This window comes from Leptodactylus fuscus, chromosome 10 (genome assembly GCF_031893055.1).
Source record: "Leptodactylus fuscus isolate aLepFus1 chromosome 10, aLepFus1.hap2, whole genome shotgun sequence".
Classification (NCBI taxonomy): domain Eukaryota; kingdom Metazoa; phylum Chordata; class Amphibia; order Anura; family Leptodactylidae; genus Leptodactylus; species Leptodactylus fuscus.
In genome coordinates, this window is record NC_134274.1 from 42,638,352 (window position 1) to 42,659,737 (window position 21,386).

General features: G+C 41.9%; 1 protein-coding gene across 1 annotated transcript in view; it reads left to right on the plus strand.

Annotated features, from left to right (window-relative positions):
• Positions 1-21,386, plus strand: part of LOC142182996 (uncharacterized) — an 83,822-nt gene that overhangs the window by 6,715 nt on the left and 55,721 nt on the right. The window contains exons 2-8 of the mRNA XM_075257845.1: positions 7,031-7,099; positions 10,308-10,424; positions 11,183-11,224; positions 12,643-12,669; positions 13,593-13,628; positions 16,931-16,993; positions 19,216-19,242. Of these exons, the coding sequence (XP_075113946.1) occupies positions 7,043-7,099; positions 10,308-10,424; positions 11,183-11,224; positions 12,643-12,669; positions 13,593-13,628; positions 16,931-16,993; positions 19,216-19,242 (369 nt within the window). The 5' untranslated portion in view covers positions 7,031-7,042. The remainder of the gene's footprint in view (positions 1-7,030; positions 7,100-10,307; positions 10,425-11,182; positions 11,225-12,642; positions 12,670-13,592; positions 13,629-16,930; positions 16,994-19,215; positions 19,243-21,386) is intronic.

The window sequence follows — 21,386 nt, forward strand, 5'->3', positions numbered from 1 at the left end:
TATGTTCTCAGATGGAAAAATGAAGCCTATCTTGAAAAGAACACTGTCCCAACTGTGAAACATGGAGGAGGCTCTGTTATGTTCTGGGACTGCTTTGCTGCTTATGGCACAAGGTGTCTTGAATCTGTGCAGGGTCCAATGAAATCTCAAGACTATCAAGGGATTCTAGAGAGAAATGTGCTGCCAGTGCCAGAAAGCTTGGTCTCAGTCACAGGTTATGGGTCTTGCAACAGGATAATGGCCCAAAACACAGCTAAAAACATCCAGGAATGGCCAAGAGGAAAACATTAAGCTTCTATGACACCTGACCTAAATCCTATCGCGCATCTTTGAAAGGAGCTGAAACATGCCGTCTGGATAAGTTACCCTTCAAACCAGAGACAACTGGAGCAGTTTGTTCATGAGGAGGGGGCCAAAATCGCTGCTGAGAGGGGCAGAAGTCTCATTGACAGTTACAGGAATCGTCTGATCGCAGCGATTGCCTCAAAAGGTTGTGCAACAAAATATTAAGTTAAGCGAACCATCATTTCTGTCCAGGCCTGTTTCATGAGTTGTTGTTTTTTTTTTTTTTGTTTTTTTTTAATGCTGTTGAAGCGAAAAGCAAAGTCTGACTTTCATTTGTTCATTTTCATACAATTTTTTATGTATTATTACTTTTGTCAGATACAAGTTATTTCTGTGACCATTGTCGGTTTCTCTTTCATTAAACGAGGGGGAACAACAATTTTTTCCATACATATATATATTATGATATATATATAAGTTTGTCATTGCCTGCCTGGCCAGGTGCATCAGGCCAATGATGTGATCCTGTCCTGTTTTGCTGGTGACATACAGGCTTTTACAGTGATCTATTGACAGTGCTTATGTTGCAGCCTCGACACAATGATAGAAGGGTCAGCTGTGTTTATTTAGCAAAAACAGCATCACTGGATTGTTATGCTGCAAAAGAAAGACCAAAAAAATCCTCGCTTAAGCGGTGTCCTGGCTTTTATTACAGAGCTGGGCCGCTGCCTGCAGCTGAGCCCTCAAGGTGAAAAAGAGGAATAAACATAAAATAGGATTAGAGAGCGAGAGAATGAACAGATCTGTCCTCGGCCATCTGTACGGAGACTGACAATATCTGGACGCAAGGCAGAGACCAAAGAAAGGGCTCTAGAAATCTCTTACATCAGATTAAATAAAATCCCTCAACTCAACATCCCCAAACGTTGTAAAGTCAGACATTACTACAACACCGCAGGGAACCATAAAATACTAGTAAATAGCGAGACCTACTGTCTCAGGTGAGGAGCTTCTAATCCCAAATCTAAGGGGATTCCAGAAAATAGACTGCTAAACCCAATTCTATTAGAGGTTTTTTCACAGTCTCTGCAAACACAAGCAGCAAAATAATTTTATTATGGGATATACAACAGAATTAGGTTCAGGTACATGTGGCAACAGAAGAAAACTACTGTACAGTTTTTGCAAGCCCTTAACACAGTTACATAGTTAGATAGTAGATGAGGTTGGATGAAGACATCAGTCCATCAAGTCCAACCTATAACCCTACAGTCCTTACAGTGTTGATCCAGGGGAAGGCAAAAATAACCCCATGAGGCTCATGTCAATTGCCCCATTTCAGGGGAAAAAATTCCTCCCCGACTCCAATCTGGCAGTCAGCCTAAAAACCCTGGATCAACGAGTCCCCCAATGACCCACCTAGATACCTGTTGCAACCGCTTCTATGTAGGGGCAGGACTAGAGATTGGCAAGACTCTGAAGATTCATTTCATTTTGAGTTCAGACAGTTCTGCCCAAAGATTTGTTTTAGGTAAGTCAAATAAGTATAGTAGATGAAGGCCTAGGGCCTCTTCTAGGCATCCTTGCAGCATCTGATGCTCCTTCTGGGTAATCTTCTGGCCTCCTGGGTGATGTCCTGATGCTACGTAAGCGTCATGAGATTGGGGTGTTCCATGTGACCATTGAGTCCCAATCACACACCTCATCAGTGACCTTAGGGTGCATGACTTACCTAGGTGGCTGGTAAAGGACCAAGAGAGAGCCCTGGGTGTCACAAGGTCAGGATGCCCAGAAGACGTGAGGGAAGTGAGGTGGCTTCTGTAAAGCAGAAAGTCTCTGCATAATATGTAGCATGGAAAAAATTCTTTAAAAATGAGTTTACATTAAAACTTGACTAGGAAAAATGTTATTTTCTGGTGACACATTCCTTTACAGAAAAGCTTAAGCCCTCTCATTCAGCCAACTAGTACCCTATTTTGCATTGACAAGGATCAAAACCCCCAATATGGCTGTATAGAGATGGGATGTTCTTCCTTTTGGAAAAACTTCTAGTTTAGTTGAAATGAGCTATACAGTCCTATGAAAAAGTTTGGGCACCCCTATTAATCTTAATCATTTTTTGTTCTAAATATTTTGGTGTTTGCAACAGCCATTTCAGTTTGATATATCTAATAACTGATGGACACAGTAATATTTCAGGATTGACATGAGGTTTATTGTACTAACAGAAAATGTGCAATATGCATTAAACCAAAATTTGACCGGTGCAATAGTATGGGCACCCTTATCATTTTATTGATTTGAATTCCCCTAACTACTTTTTACTGACTTACTGAAGCACAAAATTGGTTTTGTAACCTCAGTGAGCTTTGAACTTCATAGCCAGATGTATCCAATCATAAGAAAAGGTATTTAAGGTGGCCAATTGCAAGTTGATCTCCTATTTGAATCTCCTCTGAAGAGTGGCATCATGGGCTACTCAAAACAACTCTCAAATGATCTGAAAACAAAGATTGTTCAACATAGTTGTTCAGGGGAAGGATACAAAAAGTTGTCTCAGAGATTTAACCTGTCAGTTTCCACTGTGAGGAACATAGTAAGGAAATGGAAGACCACAGGGACAGTTCTTGTTAAGCCCAGAAGTGGCAGGCCAAGAAAAATATCAGAAAGGCAGAGAAGAAGAATGGTGAGAACAGTCAAGGACAATCCACAGACCACCTCCAAAGAGCTGCAGCATCATCTTGCTGCAGATGGTGTCACTGTGCATCGGTCAACTATACAGCGCACTTTGCACAAATAGAAGCTGTATGGGAGAGTGATGAGAAAGAAGCCGTTTCTGCACGTACGCCACAAATAGAGTTGCCTGAGGTATGAAAAAGCACCTTTGGACAAGGCAGCTTCATTTTGGAAACAAAGATTGAGTTGTTTGGTTATAAAAAAAGGCGTTATGCATGGCGTCCAAAAAGAAACAGCATTCCAAGAAAAACACATGCTACCCACTGTAAAATTTGGTGGAGGTTCCATCATGCTTTGGGGCTGTGTGGCCAATGCCGGCACCGGGAATCTTGTTAAAGTTGAGGGTCGCATGGATTCCACTCAGTATCAGCAGATTCTTGAGAATAATGTTCAAGAATCAGTGACGAAGTTGACGTTACGCCGGGGATGGATATTTCAGCAAGACAATGATCCAAAACACCGCTCCAAATCCTCAGGCATTCATGCAGAGGAACAATTACAATGTTCTGGAATGGCCATCCCAGTCCCCAGACCTGAATATCATTGAACATCTGTGGGGTGATTTGAAGCGGGCTGTCCATGCTCGGCGACCATCTAACTTAACTGAACTTGAATTGTTTGTCCAAAATACCTTTATCCAGGATCCAGGAACTGATTAAAAGCTACAGGAAGCGACTAGAGGCTGTTATCTTTGCAAAAGGAGGATGTACTAAATATTAATGTCACTTTTCTGTTGAGGTGCCCATACTTTTGCACCGGTCAAATTTTGGTTTAATGCATATTGCACATTTTCTGTTAGTACAATAAACCTCATTTCAATCCTGAAATATTACTGTGTCCATCAGTTATTAGATATATCAAACTGAAATGGCTGCTGCAAACACCAAAATATTTATAACTAAAAATGATTAAGATTAATAGGGGTGCCCAAACTTTTTCATAGGACTGTATATATTTATCTTATTTCCTATTGAACATTGCTTGTAAATAGGCCTCATACATCCACTTGATCTCTCCAATGAAATTTGTTCAATGATCAATGTTTCTGCCCTTGTATTATACGGCATTTACCATATCAACCTGAATTGATAACATTGCTGTAGATATAAAGCCCGGTTCACATCTATGCATGGGTTTTCGTTCGGGAAGTTCGCTTGGGGATCACCTGAACGTAAACCTAATGTGCATAAAAAAGCAGTTACCTAAGGAAACCCGTAGACCCCATACACTATTATGGGGTCCGTGTGGTTTTCGCTCGGTTTCGACACGAAAAATGCAGAGAGAAAAGTGCTGCTTGCAGGAAGTTTCGGAATGGCCTGATTGCAGATGTGAATAGGGCCTAAATCTTGTTGGCAAACCATCCACTTGCATACAGTACTTTAAGCTGCTCATACAGGTATAATAGGCGGACTGTTTGCCTTATGAGTTGTGAGAGTGACCTGGGAAGTTCTGGAGAAGAGTCAGGTTTAGTATAAGGGTAATGCACTCCAGATAAGCTAAGGTTTGGTTCACATCTGCTTTTGTATTCTGTCTGAGGAGAGTCCGCATGGAGACCCCCCGAATGGAATACAAATGCAATTGCAAGTGCTGTGCAGTAAAAGCACACGGACCCCATAGACTATAATGGGGTCCGTGTGCTAGCCGCACGCTGCCCGCACGAATCATGCAGACAGGAAAGTAGATTGGGAACTACTTTCCTGTCCGCACGATCCCTGCGGAGATCTGGCTGCAAGCACACGGACCCCATTATAGTCTATGGGGTCCGTGCGCTTTTACAGAACAGCGCTTTGCACTTGCATTTGTATTCCATTTGGGGGGTCCCCATGCGGACTCCCCCGGACGAAATCCAAACACTAATGTGAACAGGGCATAAGTATGTCAGTAAGTGCTATGTAAGTATTGCTATGCTAATAATATATGGACTTTATCTATAAATATGTCTCATCTCCCAAAATGTAGAACCTGGTTATTTGTCTAGATGCTTAGTTAAATATTAGCCAAAATGCAAATGTATTTCTAGTGTCTATGATCCACCTCTCGTATGTGTATATCATCATGTGTCATTATGTACTATACTAATACACATTGTGGTCCATACATTAACACCTATACATGCTTCTATGTCATTATTAATCTACAATTGCTAACATGCTATGTATATGTACATGCAGTCTAACTTTTCCATATATTTAATTACAATGTTGTATAGCAATGTATAGCTTTAGTAATTAAATATATAGTGTAGATGGAAACTAGCATTTATTCTGGTGCCCAACACGAGATCCTACATTATATGACCCTATGTTTCTGCTGTCCAATAGGAATATTTAAGTACTACTTTTGCAGCGCTTCGCTCCAATCAGATTCTTACTCTGAAGGTTTGTGGGTAACTGAGACTAAATATGATCTGTAGACAATGTCTAGACCGCAGGTGTAATATTGCATTTTCTGAGTTGTCTATTGGTTATATAGCAGGATCCGGAAATTAGTAATAGTAATTGTATATCTCATAGCCATTGTCAGCTTGTAACTTTTATTACTTATGGTACTGATAGTCACCGTGTCTTTATAGTATAATCACTGGGGGTCACGTATAAAGAAAATGCAATATGAAGCTGCCAGACATTGTATGACAGACAGGCTAAATGCACTTCCAATGATATCACATGGAAGTCAAGTGATTCTCTTTTCCATTCTCCTTGGAAACATAAGGTACATCTCTTTAATGTGAGGTGCAACACAGAAGTCTTATCACCAAGGGCAATTCATTGGGCCAATGTCTTATCACCAATGGCAAGTCATTGAACCAAATTCTTATCATCAATGTCAATTCATTGGGCCAAATTCTTATCACCAATGGCAAGTCATTGGGCCAAATTCTTATCACCAATGGCAAGTCATTGGGCCAAATTCTTATCACCAATGGCAAGTCATTGGGCCAAATTCTTATTACCAATGGCAAGTCATTGGGCAAAAGTCTTATCACCAATGTCAATTCGTTGTAGCAAGATGATGATAAGAACTATATAAACTAAATGAGCCATTTCTACCAATTGGGTGGCCCGAAGTCCTGCCCTACCCTCATTAGGTCTCTTTGTGGAGGTCAACAGCACAGAGGAACTCAAGGGACTTTTTATAAGCAGGCAATCCTACTTAGTGATAGCAGGCATGCGCAGATAGATGTCACCTCGTGAGTAGGACCGCCCCCTGGACTCCTAAGCAGAGTCTTCCTGTGAACTGATAGGATATACTGAACCTCTTGCTCTATCGCATGATGCCGGCAGCTCAGGCTCCCTTTATGCCAGTGGCCATCATTGTCTATTTTAGTTACTGTACCCACCAGTTTAGCTATCCATTATTATGTGGTCATAGACTTGCTAGTTTTGTCTGTCACTTTCCAATATACACCACATAATTTATGTCCTCAGAATAGGACTGAATATTTGAGGTCACGGGATAGTCCTTGAAGCATCCTTGTAAAATGCATACTAGGCGAATATGTTTGCATAATCCAAGGGTATAATGGATTTTTGTGCCTTGGCTGTATTACACGTACATACCAACGCTTCCCCCTATGGAATATGGCCGGTATTACATCCAATACATTCTTGATGCCCGTGGAATCACTAATTTCCTTGGATACTAATCCATCAATGTAAGGTTATTGACATTGAAATGTAACAATGTTGCCACTCAAACTTCTGTGTTTCACTCCTATACAGTCACATGAGCTTCTATGTAACTGCTATTAACTCAAGGGTTAATCTTGCTTTCTTTGGAGCAGATTGATCATAAGTGGATAATATACATTATGTGCGGTTTAAAGAGCGGTACCTGAATGGTCTCCTTCTCCTTATGCTGTTTCACAGTAAAGCATTCTGTTACCCTTTCTCTGTTCTTTCTTCTCTTGTCTTGTCCGATCTTCTGACTTGTCACACTTTGCTGGCCCATCTTGCACTGTTTCCTCCCACCTTGCACTGGGATTTTCTGGTCTGATGTCCCCCATCAGCTGTTGCCTGCTATGATTAATACAGTGCGGGCGGTTCAGCCAGCCATCGTAAGGAAGCGCATCTTCCAGGTACACTCCTTTATTTGCTTGGCATTCTGGCTCATTTACTGACTTGCTTCCCAAAGGGTTTCTTATATATTTTAGCATTTTGCATTATTGCGTTTGGTTTTTGTTTTTATTTTTTGCATTTGCAGAATTCTTTCTAAGGCAACAATACCAAGTGATTTGCATGATAATAAAATATTTAACGCCTAACGGAAAGGTTATTTAGGTCCTTTGCATTATACCATGAAACACCATCTTAGTGTCCATATTATACCAGTAATTCTGTCCTGAATTCTGCTGAACCCAATGTAAAGGACAAGGTCCTAGTGACCTAAATTCTGTTTGGTAGAACATCATTTGGCCAAATGCAGATGGGACAGTTTTTGAGCATTTGTGGTTGCTGCACCTTGCACATATATTTTCTATTATCAAAAAATATTACTACTAAAAATAGAAATTTTAGCATCTCCTATATTCCAGCCAAATCTACAAAGCAAATAATTACTATACAGAATGAACAGGAGTTCTGGCTTAAAGGGGATGTGTTTTTCTTATGTCTTAGGGGACATTCACACTTGCACCCGTATCCGCCCTGTGTCACTCCGCCAGGTTTCCATCCTCAGCCCTGGGTTTTTAAACGTAACCGCCGGTGTTCGCCTGTGGCCTCTCCGCAGGGAAATGGTTTTTTGGCTGGACACAAAGTCTTGCATGTCTGACTTTGTGTCCGGCCAAAAAAAAAAAGGTTTCCCCATGGAGAGGCTGCAGGTGGACACCGGCAGCTACCTTTAATAACCCATTCAAATGAATAGGTTTTAAAGCTGACCATCTAGAAGCCGTCCCTTGTCTAGTTTCCCCAGGGTCAAGGATGGAAACCCAGCGGAGTGACACAGGGCAGACATGGGTGTAAGAGTGAACGCCCCCTTAGTTTTTTTGTTTTTTATAGGGCACCTGTCATCATGAAAATTTAGTCCTATTTGCAAGCAGCATGTTGTAGAACAGGAAGAGCTGAACAATTGTGGGGGAAAATCATAGAAAATGTGTCAAATAAATCTCTGTTCATTGGGCGATCGAGTAAATTTCACGATGGAGATCGGAATTCCGATCCCAATCTTTTCCGGCGGGATCGAGGTCAGAGATTATCTCAAGATCGGCTCCACCCTACTCATGTATATATCATAAATAGGGTTGAGCGATCGGGATAAGGAAAGATTGGATCCCGATCGGCAATTGAGAAAATTTCATGATCGGGATCGGCTGGAAAATGATCGGAAATCGGATTTTAAAATCGATCCTGAAATCTCAAGATCGGTTCAACCCTAATCTTAAACCAAGAATATGCAGAGATTTACATCAGTTAAGTACAAGTTATATATATTTTTCTCTGTAAATATATATAATAGATAGATATATAATATATATCTGCTCTGCTCCTTCTGCTCTATAACATGCTGCCTTCAGATCAGACTGATTTTTCTATCAAACAGGTTGACTTTAATAATCTGTACCCAAAGCCAGTGTTCCACCTGTAAAGCATAGACACCCTGTATCTCTTATTACCTGCCAGAAAACATCCCATTATTAGACAATACTCCTCCATTTTCTACCGTTGCCTGTGAGAGATGTTCTAGGAGTGAAGTCATTGAATGACAGACAGTATCTGTGGATTAGTGCAGTCATAAGCTGAGGCATAACTCCTTTGTTGTTGTTCAGACCATGTGTTAGGACAGCGCTGCAGATTACCCTGTTGCCTAGGAAATTTATTGGTGTATATCAATCTCACCTTAAAATATCCCGAGCAGTATGCTAGTAATGGATAGCTAAAATTATCCCGACATTCCCTAAGCAGCACTTTCACTGATCTCTACTGTAGATCTGTATCTCAACCAACACTTCGGTGGTAACCTATTGCAAACCTACAAAAACTAGCGTGTACTTTATACAATTTAGGTTTGCAATAGTGATGAAGGAACCTTATAGCAGTTCTGAAAGCTCGCAATATGTCATCATTTTTTGTTAGCCATTAAAATGGTATCAAACTACTGGAGACTCTCCATCATTACATTTCATATTAATTGGCTAATACAGTACAAAGATACATTTTCCTTAGAACATGATATACACTTATATTTACTTCCCTGGCTCTGATGACATCATATGTATGTCATCATTATGTTTTGCGCTGATCTTCACGTCCTGGACAATAAGATGGTGAATCTGTCAGCTAGGATTTGTATCCTAAAGTCAGAGATATGTGGCAGATGGATATTTCCGTTTCTATTTACACGGCGGTTTATCGGCTGTGAGTCTTCCCTATATTATAGGTGGTTTTCCAGTAATAAACAATGCTAGTTACATGAGAGCCACTGAAGCATTCTTGTAGCAGCCGCGCTCCTAATCCTGGCTCTAACCGTAGCACACTGCTCGGGCACATTGAGTTTCAGAGCAGAATATTTTTAGAAGATATGTCGTCCTTCTAAGAAATCTCTCCAACAGCATAGATGCCAGAGGTATGGCGTCATTATAATGGAAGCTCAAGTCAAGGATTATGCAATTATAATACATTTAGAGACAGACTCCATGTTAGGGTAAGTTCACACGGAGATTTTTGGACCGGAACCTGAGGTGGAGGCCGCCTTAGGTTCCGGTCCAAAAGCTGGGTAGCCACGACTGAAAGCTGGTGCACTGCACCGGCATACAGCCTCGTACTCTGCTCCAGATTAGGCCCAATGAATGGGCCTAGTCCGGAGAAAGGTGTGTCTTCAGGCCGAATCGTGAGGCGAAACGGCTGAAGAATGAGCAACTCGCGCTTTTTTTTTCCGGGAGCCGGAAAAAACTCCTGAGCCGTCTTTTTGGTCAGGATTTTGAGGCTGATACGGCCTCAAAATCCTGACCAAAAATCTCCATGTGAACTTACCCTCAGTGTGTGTCCATGTATCGCCAGTATGTAAAATGGCCACCCCATGTAGTATATGCTCATGTGCACTGAGACCCTCTTAAATCACATTATGTAATTGGTGATTCTTTTTAGTATCCAAAAGTTACATATTAAAAGTTTTCTATAGGAAACCCCTTGATGTTTGATGCCTACTAACCCCGAAAATAAAGTTTGCTTGTCATGTTATACCTATATATCTATATATGACTGGAGCCTCTTGCTGCCATATGTTTATATATAAAACCATTGTTTGACATAATTTATGGTTTTCTTCTCTCTTTGTTTTCCTTAAACTAGGGTGAACAAGGGCAAGCAGGAATCCAAGGCCCACCAGGGTTACCTGGGCCACCTGGACCTCCTGGGCCACCAGGACCTCAAGGAGATCCAGGATTGCCTGGGGTTGCAGGGCCACCTGTAAGTTTCATCTCTTTTTTCACACATGAGGAAGATTTACCTGGGTCTCTGGTTCGGAATATATTAGAATGGTGCATTGTGGTTGTCCAGTATTGACTATTTAGATCATTCAGTTGTAGACGTTAGGAAAGTAAGACATGGAGAGTGCAGTTGCTTAAAAAAAAAGCCTCAACCAAAAACTAGGGGATCACACCAGGTAAAATGGGACACTTGGAAGATATATGCAAATAAGCTTGCCCAAGCAGTACAAAATCTGTCACATAGGTGGCACTAGAGAGACTTCTTTTCTCCATCTAGATGACACTAATTTATAGTCCTATAGAAACAATGGAACACCATTTATAGGCATTGATTATCTTCTATCAAAATGGCCAATTTTGGCAGTCACGAGTCTAGTACCCCTCATTCATTCAATTGAATCCACTTGCAACTTTAGATCTCAAGAACAAGAGGAGAAGTGTTCGTTCTTGAGTGTTTTCGTTGCATCTATCAGGGCTATCACCATCCAAGCACATGTGTCACAGGCTGACACCAATGTTATTTCCTCCACCCTTGACTTAAATACCAGTGAGAGGAAGTAACACTCTGCCTTGTAATGATCCTGGTCTCAGCACAAAATCAGACTAAAAAAAGACCCCCAGAGACTTTGAAGTCCCGACATGTGCTATTCCGGGCCGCACAAGAGCAGGTCGCCCGAATTAGAAAGACTGATCGATTAAGTTGGACCGTTTCTATTTATATCTCTCTTTTTCTCTTAGGGAAAAGCTGGGGAGTCGGGCAAACCGGGAAAAGATGGAAAAGTGAGTCGAACTCTTCCGATGTACATGGCAGACAATCTACTTAGCGTAATTCTAGCTGACTAAGTTGTAATAAGTTAAGATAAAGAACTTTTTGATAAAACTTAAGGATCATGAAAAGTTTTAGGCAAGGACTACACTGTCGGCTTCAGCAAAAGTTATTTTAATACTACCTTGATGGCATTGCATGGCGGCCGAACAGCCTAAGGCTACGCGCTGCGATATCATTGACATTGAGAAGTGACACCTCTGAGCTGTACTGATGTTACAAACTATTGATCTTCTTAAATTAGATTTGCAATTTTTTCATAGTTTGGCAGTCAGTGACAGAGCTGATACTGTGTCTAGCAGCTTAAGGCAGATCTTTCAGCTTATAGGGATTTCAGACATGTGATATCGATAACTTATCTTTAGGATAGGTCATCAATATCAGACCAGTTGTAGTCGGATTCCCAGCACCCCCATGATCAGCTGTTCCAGTGGCTCCAAACATAAACAGATAATGAACATGGAAGCTGATTTCTCCATTCTTTGTATAGTGGCCATACCGGGTTACTGCAGGTTAGCTCCCATTCACCAATCTGATAACGATCATCTATTGTGACGATAAGTTATGAACACCCAATGCCTGGAAAACTCCTTTAGGCTAAGGTCAAACATTGCGGAAACGTGCAGATTTTGTTGTGGTTTTTTGAGTCAAAGCCAATAATGGCTACAAAAGGAATGGGAAATATTTAGGAAGCTCTTAGGGTATGTTCACACGGATTTTTTTTGTAGGCAGATTTTGACATGGAATCCGCCTACAAAAATGGCTCCCGTTGACTTCAATGGGAGCCGTTCGCTTTTTTTTCTTTTTCTGCTAGCTAGTAGCAGAAATAAGAAGGTAAATGACCTATCCTGCCACGGATTCCACGGCTGAGTCAGCCGAGGCATTTGCGGCTCAAGACACACTCTTGTTGAGCCCATTCATTCCGGTCTAATCAGGAGCCTGACGCCGTGACCAGCATCGGCATCCCGTCACAGCTAGCCCCATGGAATGTTCACAAGGTGGAAAAGGTTTCCGCCATCTTTTCCTTCATCTGAACGTACCCTTATACTTCTACCTTCTGCTCAATCCACTCCTGGCTTTGGCTCAAAAAAATGCAACAAAATCTGCAACAAAAAAGCTGCATTTCTGCAATGTGCGGCTTTAGCCTAAGGCAAAGAAAACTAAGTACTTCTAGAAGTCAGCAGGGCACAAGAATGAAATAACCTGGTGGTTTATATTATGTTGCTCTTTCACTTCTATGGCATCCTGAGTCTATAGGACCCAGTAATATCTGGATTTTTAACTGAGCAGTCCATAAGTGGTTTTCAACTTCCCTGACATTATCCTAACATTCAGTATTTCTCATTGTGTCTTCTGTTTGCTTTATTCCTAGGGATTGCCTGGACCTCCAGGACCTAAGGTAAAGAATTTTTGTGGCTCTGATAATTATCCAGACTTTTTAAGAGTAAGGGCTCATGCACACGAGGGTACAGGACCAGGCTCTTCCAGTAGGGGGTCCTATGCTCCTTTCTGTACTGATGAGTATATAGCAGGTCCGACCCCTATAGTCTATGGGGTCTGCGGTTTCCGGAGGTAACCACTTTTTAAGCACATTAGGTTTCCGTTTGGAGGGTCCCCAAGTAGGTCCCGAACTCAGAAGTGACTCTAGTAGAAGTGACACTCTATGTAGCCGCCCTCTACACCGATCTTCTGGTGTTCTAGGAATATCCCTCTTGTATTTAGGGTTGAGCGATCGGGATTGGAAAAGATTGAATTCCGATCGGCGATCAAGTAAATTTCACGATCGCGATCGGAATTCCGATCCCGATCAATTCCGGCAGGATCGAGGTCAGAGGTTATCTCAAGATCGGCTCAACCTTATTCCTGTATATATCATTAATAGGGTTGAGGGATCAGAAAAGATCGGATCCCGATCGGCGATTGAGCAAATTTCACGATCAGAATCGGCTGGAAAATGATCGGAAATCGGATTTTAAAATCGATCCTGAAATCCCAAGATTGGCTCATCCCTACTTGTATTATGTAGATTACTCTACAATGTATCAGATAATATATTCTATTATTTGTGTGGACCAGTTATTGCAATTATTTGTATTTAATTTTATTGTATTTACCTCTTAAAACATAAACTCTCTGTAAAGAGATGTGCGCTGTTATCTGATGTACAAGCATGGTTGTACAGCCTTACCTTATTATACCAATTTATGAATGTATAGCACGGTTTGATAATGTAGTCTTCCTTCTGCCAAAGTTCGGAGCCTGTCAGATGTTTATTTGCATTTCATTTCCTGAAAAATTCTTATAGGTTTATTTATCTTGCAGGGAGAGCCAGGGACTGCAGGAATCCCAGGAAGGAAGGTAAAAAAAATGACAATATTTGGAACACTCAACTGCAACAAAGGAATGCAAAGTATATGAAAACATAGTAGAGAATAAACATTGTACTAATGTCTGGTTTCACAGCTTGTTAGAGGGTTACTGACACATCACCGCAGGCTACGCACCCAGCAAATCATAGGATGGAGTTGGCTAGCCTTTAAAGTTGCAAGGAATAGATTGAAACAAAAAAAAATACTCCTTGAATCCAAGATGCAGCTTTAAGGTCCCTCACTGTTTTTCTGCCCCTCGTCTGTTTATATGGTTCACTTTGGTGACATCGCGCATGATCACAAGTCTGAAGTTTCTCCTGCTCCTTATCATCACTCTGTATTCAAACTCACACACAGAGCTTTATGGAGAAGGGAGGGGTGAAGAAGTATATTCCTGTCGGCTAGCTAAAGGGGTTATCTGTAGGGTTGAGCGACCGGGATCGGGAAAGATCGGATCCCGATCAGGATCATGATCGGCTGGAAAATGATTGAAAATCGGATTTTAGAAACGATCCTGAAATCTCAAGATCGGCTCAACCCCACTGTATATATAGTATACAATTAGGGTTGAGGGATCAGGAAAGATCGGATACAAATCGTCGATTGAGCAAATTTCACGATCAGGATCGGGATCGGCTGGAAAATGATTGGAAATCGGTTTTTAAAATTGATCCTGAAATCTCTAGATCATCTCAACCTTAGTTATCTGCTTTCTAATATAGATTGCCTATCCACGCTCACGCACTGCTTACTCAACATACAAGCTGTAGCTGTGAGTGTCGGTACTGCAACACTGTCCCATAGACATCTAGGACCCACACAAATCCATTAGTGATGGCCTTCAATATTAGAAACCGGATAACCCATTTAATTGATTTATCGCCTCATTCTGTGCAATAGCAGCCTCTTATCTACAACCTACCCATGTCAAAAAATTCAATAAAGGAGAGTAAAGAAGCAGCTATTATTCAAGCGTCTTTTCTATCGCCCTCCCCTCTTCATAGACTAATATAAAAATACTTAAAAGTAACTGAACAATATGGAGTATTGTTTCATAAAGTCTTTAGGCGGTACGACATTGATATACTCTGGTAACACTTTTCTTTCCAGGAAGAGAAAGGACATTAGGAATCTGACACTATTATTACTGCACAAGTTCACGTTGCCCCTCACATATCCACAACTGTCAGACAACATCTCCCATTTCCTTTGTCTTATTTCAGTAACTATTTCCTCCACATTACCAATAATGACTAATGTTACAACTTAGATGAATAAATCATTGATATTGTGAGAATCTATCTGCCTTGTCCCACATGGATGTTCTCAGTCTATGGTAGTGATATATGGATCAATAGTTATGCTAGGGGCATCATAGAAGGGGATCCCCCCATAGTTATGTCAGGGGTATTATAGAAGTGGGATCCGCCAATAGTTATGTTAGGGGCATCATAGAAGGGAGATCCCCCAATAGTTATGTCAGGGGCATCATAGAAGAGGCATCCCCTAATAGTTATGTCAGGGGCATCATAGAAGGGGGATCCCTCAATAGTTATGTTAGGGGCATCATAGAAGGGAGATCCCAATAGTTATGTTAGGGGCATCATAGAAGGGAGATCCCCGATAGTTATGTTAGGGACATCATAGAAGGGAGATCCCCGATAGTTATGTTAGGGGCATCATAGAAGGGGGATCCCCCAATAGTTATGTTAGGGGCATCATAGAAGGGAGATCCCCGATAGTTATGTTAGGGACATCATAGAAGGGAGATCCCCGATAGTTATGTTAGGGGCATCATAGAAGGGGGATCCCCCAATAGTTATGTTAGGGACATCATAGAAGGGAGATCCCGGATAGTTATGTTAGGGGCATCATAGAAGGGGGATCCCCCAATAGTTATTTTAGGGGCATCATAGAAGGGGGATCCCCCAATAGTTATGTTAGGGGCATCATAGAAGAGAAATCCCCAATAGTTACGGTATGTTAGAAGCCTTCATCCTAGATTCTGTAAAGAATCTTCACGCAGGACTTTTTTATCCAACAAGATGACAGGCACCATAACAGAAGCTAGTTGTATTCCATTACAGTCATTCGGGTCCATGGAGGTTTGTTTTTGTCCTGTCATATGTTGGATCCATCCATGTTGGGTTTTCTGTTTTTCTGTAACTATAACAGTTAAGCTAAGTTCACATGGCAGAAAATAAAGACAAATTCCTCTTCATTTTCTGCTGCCATATTTGGCCAAAATATTGGTATTTTGTTGCATTTTTTCTGCTTATTAGGCCTGGATGATTGAGCTTATTCAGCAGAGACTCCCGAGCAATGGGATCCAATAGCGGAATCTGTGGCAGGACGAGCAGAACGCTGAGTGTTATCCATGTCCTATTGCGATCTCTGCTTCCAATTAAAACCAATGAGAGGGAAATTCGGAGTAGAATCTGCTGCTGATTCGGGTTGAGTTATGCCCCCAAATCTGCGACCCATTCCTACATGTGAATATACCCTTAGTGATATCACTACAATTCGTCTTGTGTGGACCACCATATGGCATTGGAAGTCTTTGAGCCTTTCAGACAGCAGATAATGAAGAGGAATTAGGTGGTCTTTGCCTTGGGTTTCCTCTTCATTTTCCAGCCCTCTGGCTTTCCCTTGAGGCTGATGAATGGGGCTGATCGGATGAGGCTCACACTGGAATTCGCAGCAGGAATTAGCAGGGTGCTTATGTTTTTAGGGTAAGTTCACACGGGGTTTTTTGGATCGGAACCTTCAGCAGAGGTCGCCTAAGGTTTCGATCCAAAAACCGGGTAGCCACGACTGAAAGGCGGTGCACTGCACCGGCAACCAGCCACGCACTCCGCTCCGGATTACGCCCAATGAATGGGCCTAGTCCGGAGGAGGGAGTTTCTTCAAGCCGAATCGCGAGGCAACTCGGCCTGAAGAATGAGCACGTCGCTTCTTTTTTCCAGGAGCCAAAAAACTCTGTGTGAACTTACCCTTACAGGCCAGGAAATGGGAAATTGGAATGCAAATTAGCTTTCAACTGTGGGAAAAAAAAACCTTCTCATTAGTGCCACCTATTGGAGATAGATAGAATCAAACAGAGTGATATGACATGGACTTTTACACGTTAGCAACTTCCTGGTATTTCGAGCTTGAAAGCATATCACATGATGCAGTACCTCTCACCCGGCTTGAGGACTTGTGGTAAACATCAGGGACTAGGGAACTATCCTGCAATGTTGTGATATTTCAGTGTGTTTTTATTTTACGACTTGCATGTCTTGTTGCTAGGGGGAAGTGGGTGAAGCTGGCCTACCAGGCGCACCTGGGCTTCCAGGGCCTGCAGGTGGAAAGGTATCAATTACATGAATCCCTCTGGAGACGTGTGGTACTGAAGTGTTTGCAACATGCATTTTGCATCTATCTAACATACAGTCTGCCTATATGGATGGCTTATGGCATGTCTCCTGATGCAAAGGAAATAAAAAAAAAAACTCAGATTCACAGCATACGGAGTATTATGTCTATAATAATACTGAAAAATTATATTGTAATATTCTCTTACTAAATACTAATTATGTATATGGATCTGGATAGTGTGTACATTTGATTTTTAATCCACTGCCTCGATTATCTTTAGAAGAATATGTAGTGGGATGATATACTGTATACAAAATATACACTGAATTTCATTAAATAGAGCCAAACTTTTTTTTTTATTCAAACTTTTTTATTGGCGTTTTTTCATTTTACAGCAAGAAAAACATGGAAATAGAGCCAAACTTTGTATCAGATCACCCCCCACTCATGTCATGATCTGGTGTCTAAGTTCCATGTTTGGCTACGTACTCACATATCTACTGTATTCTGTAAAGACATACATTTTAGCTTCTAGATATAAAGACCATACCACAAAACTCTCTGAACCTTTTATATCATTTCTTTGAAACATCTATAGTAAAGAACTGAACTGTACGGATCTGCTACAGAGGAGTGACACTGCCATCAAATGGTAGATCATAGGTACACACCAGTCCAATGTGTCTGTTCACATGTCGTTACTTTGTAAAAAAAATTGCTATGCGCCATCTTTGTCTATCGGAACAGACCTAGGTAGTGCAATGTGAATAGACACATTGAAATTCATAGGTTCTACAATGGCCATGTGACAATTGTTTCAAAAACGGCCATCGAATGGCCACTATTCATATGGCAGCAGAAGTTGTTCAAAGAAATCCGATCCGTGCCGAAAGGTCATGTAAACCTGTCAAGTGACTTTGGTGACTCTCTGACAGAGGTAGTGGCCATCTTTCTTACCCCACACATTTTGTTTGATTGATAGCCATCCTTGTATATACAGTGATACACGAGGAGCTGTCAATCACAGAATGTGGTCGGGGTGAGCACTCACTGTCTCCTATCCGAGTCCTGTCGTGATTTGCTCAAATTCTGGCAAAAAAAAAAAACCCTTCATCTTATAGACCTCATGAGACGAGCAAAAAATGTCTCAAGATTGACTGTTATTGTTTTTGTTATTGCTTAAAGAGATTCTATCATTAGAATCCCTTTTTTTTTTTTAAGCTAAGAACATATCCGAATAGTCTATTCTTCTCTTACCTTTCGTTTACTGATCCCCGCCGCCGTTCCTGAGAAATTTCTTCTTTCTTCCATATGTAAATTAGTTCTCAAACAGGACAGGGGGCGTTCCCCTGCACTCAAACACCTAGCCAAAAGTTACCAGTACCGCCTCTTTCTTCTCCAGACCACCTCTTCACCAGGTCCCATCTTCAGCCAAAAGCGCCAACACAGGAAAATGTCCGACTTGTGTAGCCAGCGATTTTGGCTGAGGATGCGGCCAATGACCCGGCAAAGAGGCGCTCCTTAGACACTTTCTGAGCCTTGCTCAGTAAGGGTTATGGCTTATTGAATAATGGGTGTGGTTTATCAGGAAAGGGGTGTGGCTTAACATGTGCACTAAAAATGTGCATTAAATGTCAGAAACCAAGGTGTAAATTTAGACTTGACAGTCTCAATATGCTCCAGATTTATTATTCAGCATTAGGTACTGTGATAAATCTGGTGCAGGTTACGACTGTCTAGTCTATGTGTAGACAGTGTTAGTAAATCTTCCCCAGTGTTCTGAAATGGATATAAATAACATACTAAATTACTCTAAATACTAACTGAAATTTGATCCAATGCTGTGAAGAGTGCGAGGCTTTATGTGGGTTTTAAGGGCTCTATATCAGTAAATACATCCTTTTTCCTTTCCAAACTTGGCTTTTAAAAGGATTTCTGTTCCTGAGCCAGTACATTACTGGCACGACACACACCTGCATTCTCACACGCATGTTGTGCTTTCTGTGCTTGTATGCTAAGCCTTCATTCCGCACATAGCTTAGTACAGTGAATGTCATGCCAGCCAGCGCTTTGTCCTGCAAGGCAGATTATGCCGAAAATCTTCTGTATTGTTCTGCGTCTTATGTCTATATATTTGTTTTACCTTTTTACATCTTTCCTCTTATCTCTACTCTTTTCTGTTGCATCTTCTTCTTCCACTCACGGTAATGACAAAGGGTGAAGTAGGAGAGCCAGGACTGAAGGTAGGACTCCGAGGGTTGCTTTTGTTTGCATACATGTACTGTCAGGATCTGTATTCGCTGATGCTGTGACACATCACATATGGTTGTATTTAGTCCTAATACAACAGCAAAGTGGAGGTGCCGATAGAAAAGGCATATGGTGCGAAAAATGTTTTTTAAAAAACCCTTCGGCTTGTTCACATCAGTGTTGGTATTCTGTCCGGGGGAATCCGCATGAGGACCCCCCCCCCTCCCCGAACGGAATACCGAACGCAACTGCAAGCGGTGTGCCAGTGAAAGCACACAGACCTCATAGACTATAATGGGGTCCGTGTGTTTGCCGCCAGATCTCTGTAGAGATCATGCGGACAGGAAAGTAGTTCGCAATCTACATTCCTGCCCGCATGATTAGTGCGTGCAGCGCGCGGCCAGCACACGGACCCCATTATAGTCTATGGGGATCTGTATGGTTTCACTGCACATCGCTTTCAGTTGTGTTCAGTATTTCGTTCGGGGGGGGTCCTCATGTGGACTCCCCCTGACGGAATACCAACACTGATGTGAACGAGTCGTAAGGCTGAAGCTACACGTTGCGGAAAAGCTGTGGTTTTTGTTTCAGTTGCCTCAAATAAATGGATAATACAAAGTATGCTCTTAGATTAAGTTCACACGGAGTATTTTGGTCAGGATTTTGAGGCCATATCCGCCTCAAAATCCTGACCAAAAAGACAGCTCCCATTGAAATCAATGGGAGCCGCTCAGGTCTTTTTTCTGGGAGTCGGTTTGTTCCAGCTCTTAGAAAAAGAAGCAAGATGCTCATTCTTCAGGACGTTTCCCCTCACGATATGGCCTGAAGACACTCCCTCCTCCGGACTACGACCATTCATTGGGCCTAATCTGGAGCAGAGTGCGCGGCTGGATGCCGGTGCAGTGCACCGGCTTTCAGTTGCGGCTACCCGGTTACTACTCACCCAACACTAGTCAGTATCAACTGATTTGTCTGAGGATCATGTGAAAAACCCGTAGATAAATAGAAGTGAATAGAGGTTGTTGAGGTTTTTAAAAAAAAAAATTAAAAATTTGTACCGCATTCTGTGCTTTTAGCATTACCTTTATTTATTTCTTTTCATCCTGGAAACCCCTCTAACTTCATATGGATTCCTACATCCAAGAGCAAGTAGAAACATGGAGTGTTCTTATCTTCGAGTTCCACATCTCTGTTCCACTCCCATATTTCACTTTACAAATTTGACTTTTCTGTGATATGTTTTAGCTTTTATTCATAAACTCTCTTTTTAGTTTCCTCCCTTCCTAGGCGCACGGTCTGAGTTATAGGTGTATAGAACAAGTTTTAAGAGAAGGTGACATCCTTTAAACATCACACGGATTAAACATTACCAAATCTTCAGCTTGATAGGGCGTTATCCAACCATTAGGGACCGATGATACCAATTAGAGATGCGCGAACACTGTTCGGCACGCTCCCATAGAAATGAATGGAAGCACCTGGCACACAGACTTTGCCGGTGGCCGGCCGCTTAACCCCCCACATGCTGGCCGCTTCCATTCATTTCTATGGGAGCGTGCCGTGAGCGTGCTTGTTCGCTCATCTCTAATACCAATAGTCATCTGTATAAATATGCCCATGTCACCAAGGGGTTAAACGCTTTGAATATTCGATGAGTTTAACCCCTTGGTGTTCGGCCGCTTACGCGCATTCCTATGGGAGCAAGGTATCCGATCGAATACTACTCGCTCATCTCTAGTAACCACATTGGAAAATATGGGCCAATGTGTCAGTTTTAGGGTGAATTCACACTGAGTAAACGCTAGCTTATTCTGAACGTAAAACACGTTCAGAATAAGCGGCGTCTAAAGCAGCTCCATTCATTTCTATGGGAGCGGGGATACGAGCGCTCCCCATAGAAATGAATGGTCTGCTTCTTTCACTCCGTGCAGTCCCATTGAAGTGAATGGGGAGTGCCGGCGTATACGGCTAGCTCTGCTCATGCCGGAGCGTACACGCCGGCACTCCCCATTCACTTCAATGGGACTGCACGGAGTGAAAGAAGCAGACCATTCATTTCTATGGGGAGCGCTCGTATCCCCGCTCCCATAGAAATGAATGGAGCTGCTTTAGACGCCGCTTATTCTGAACGTGTTTT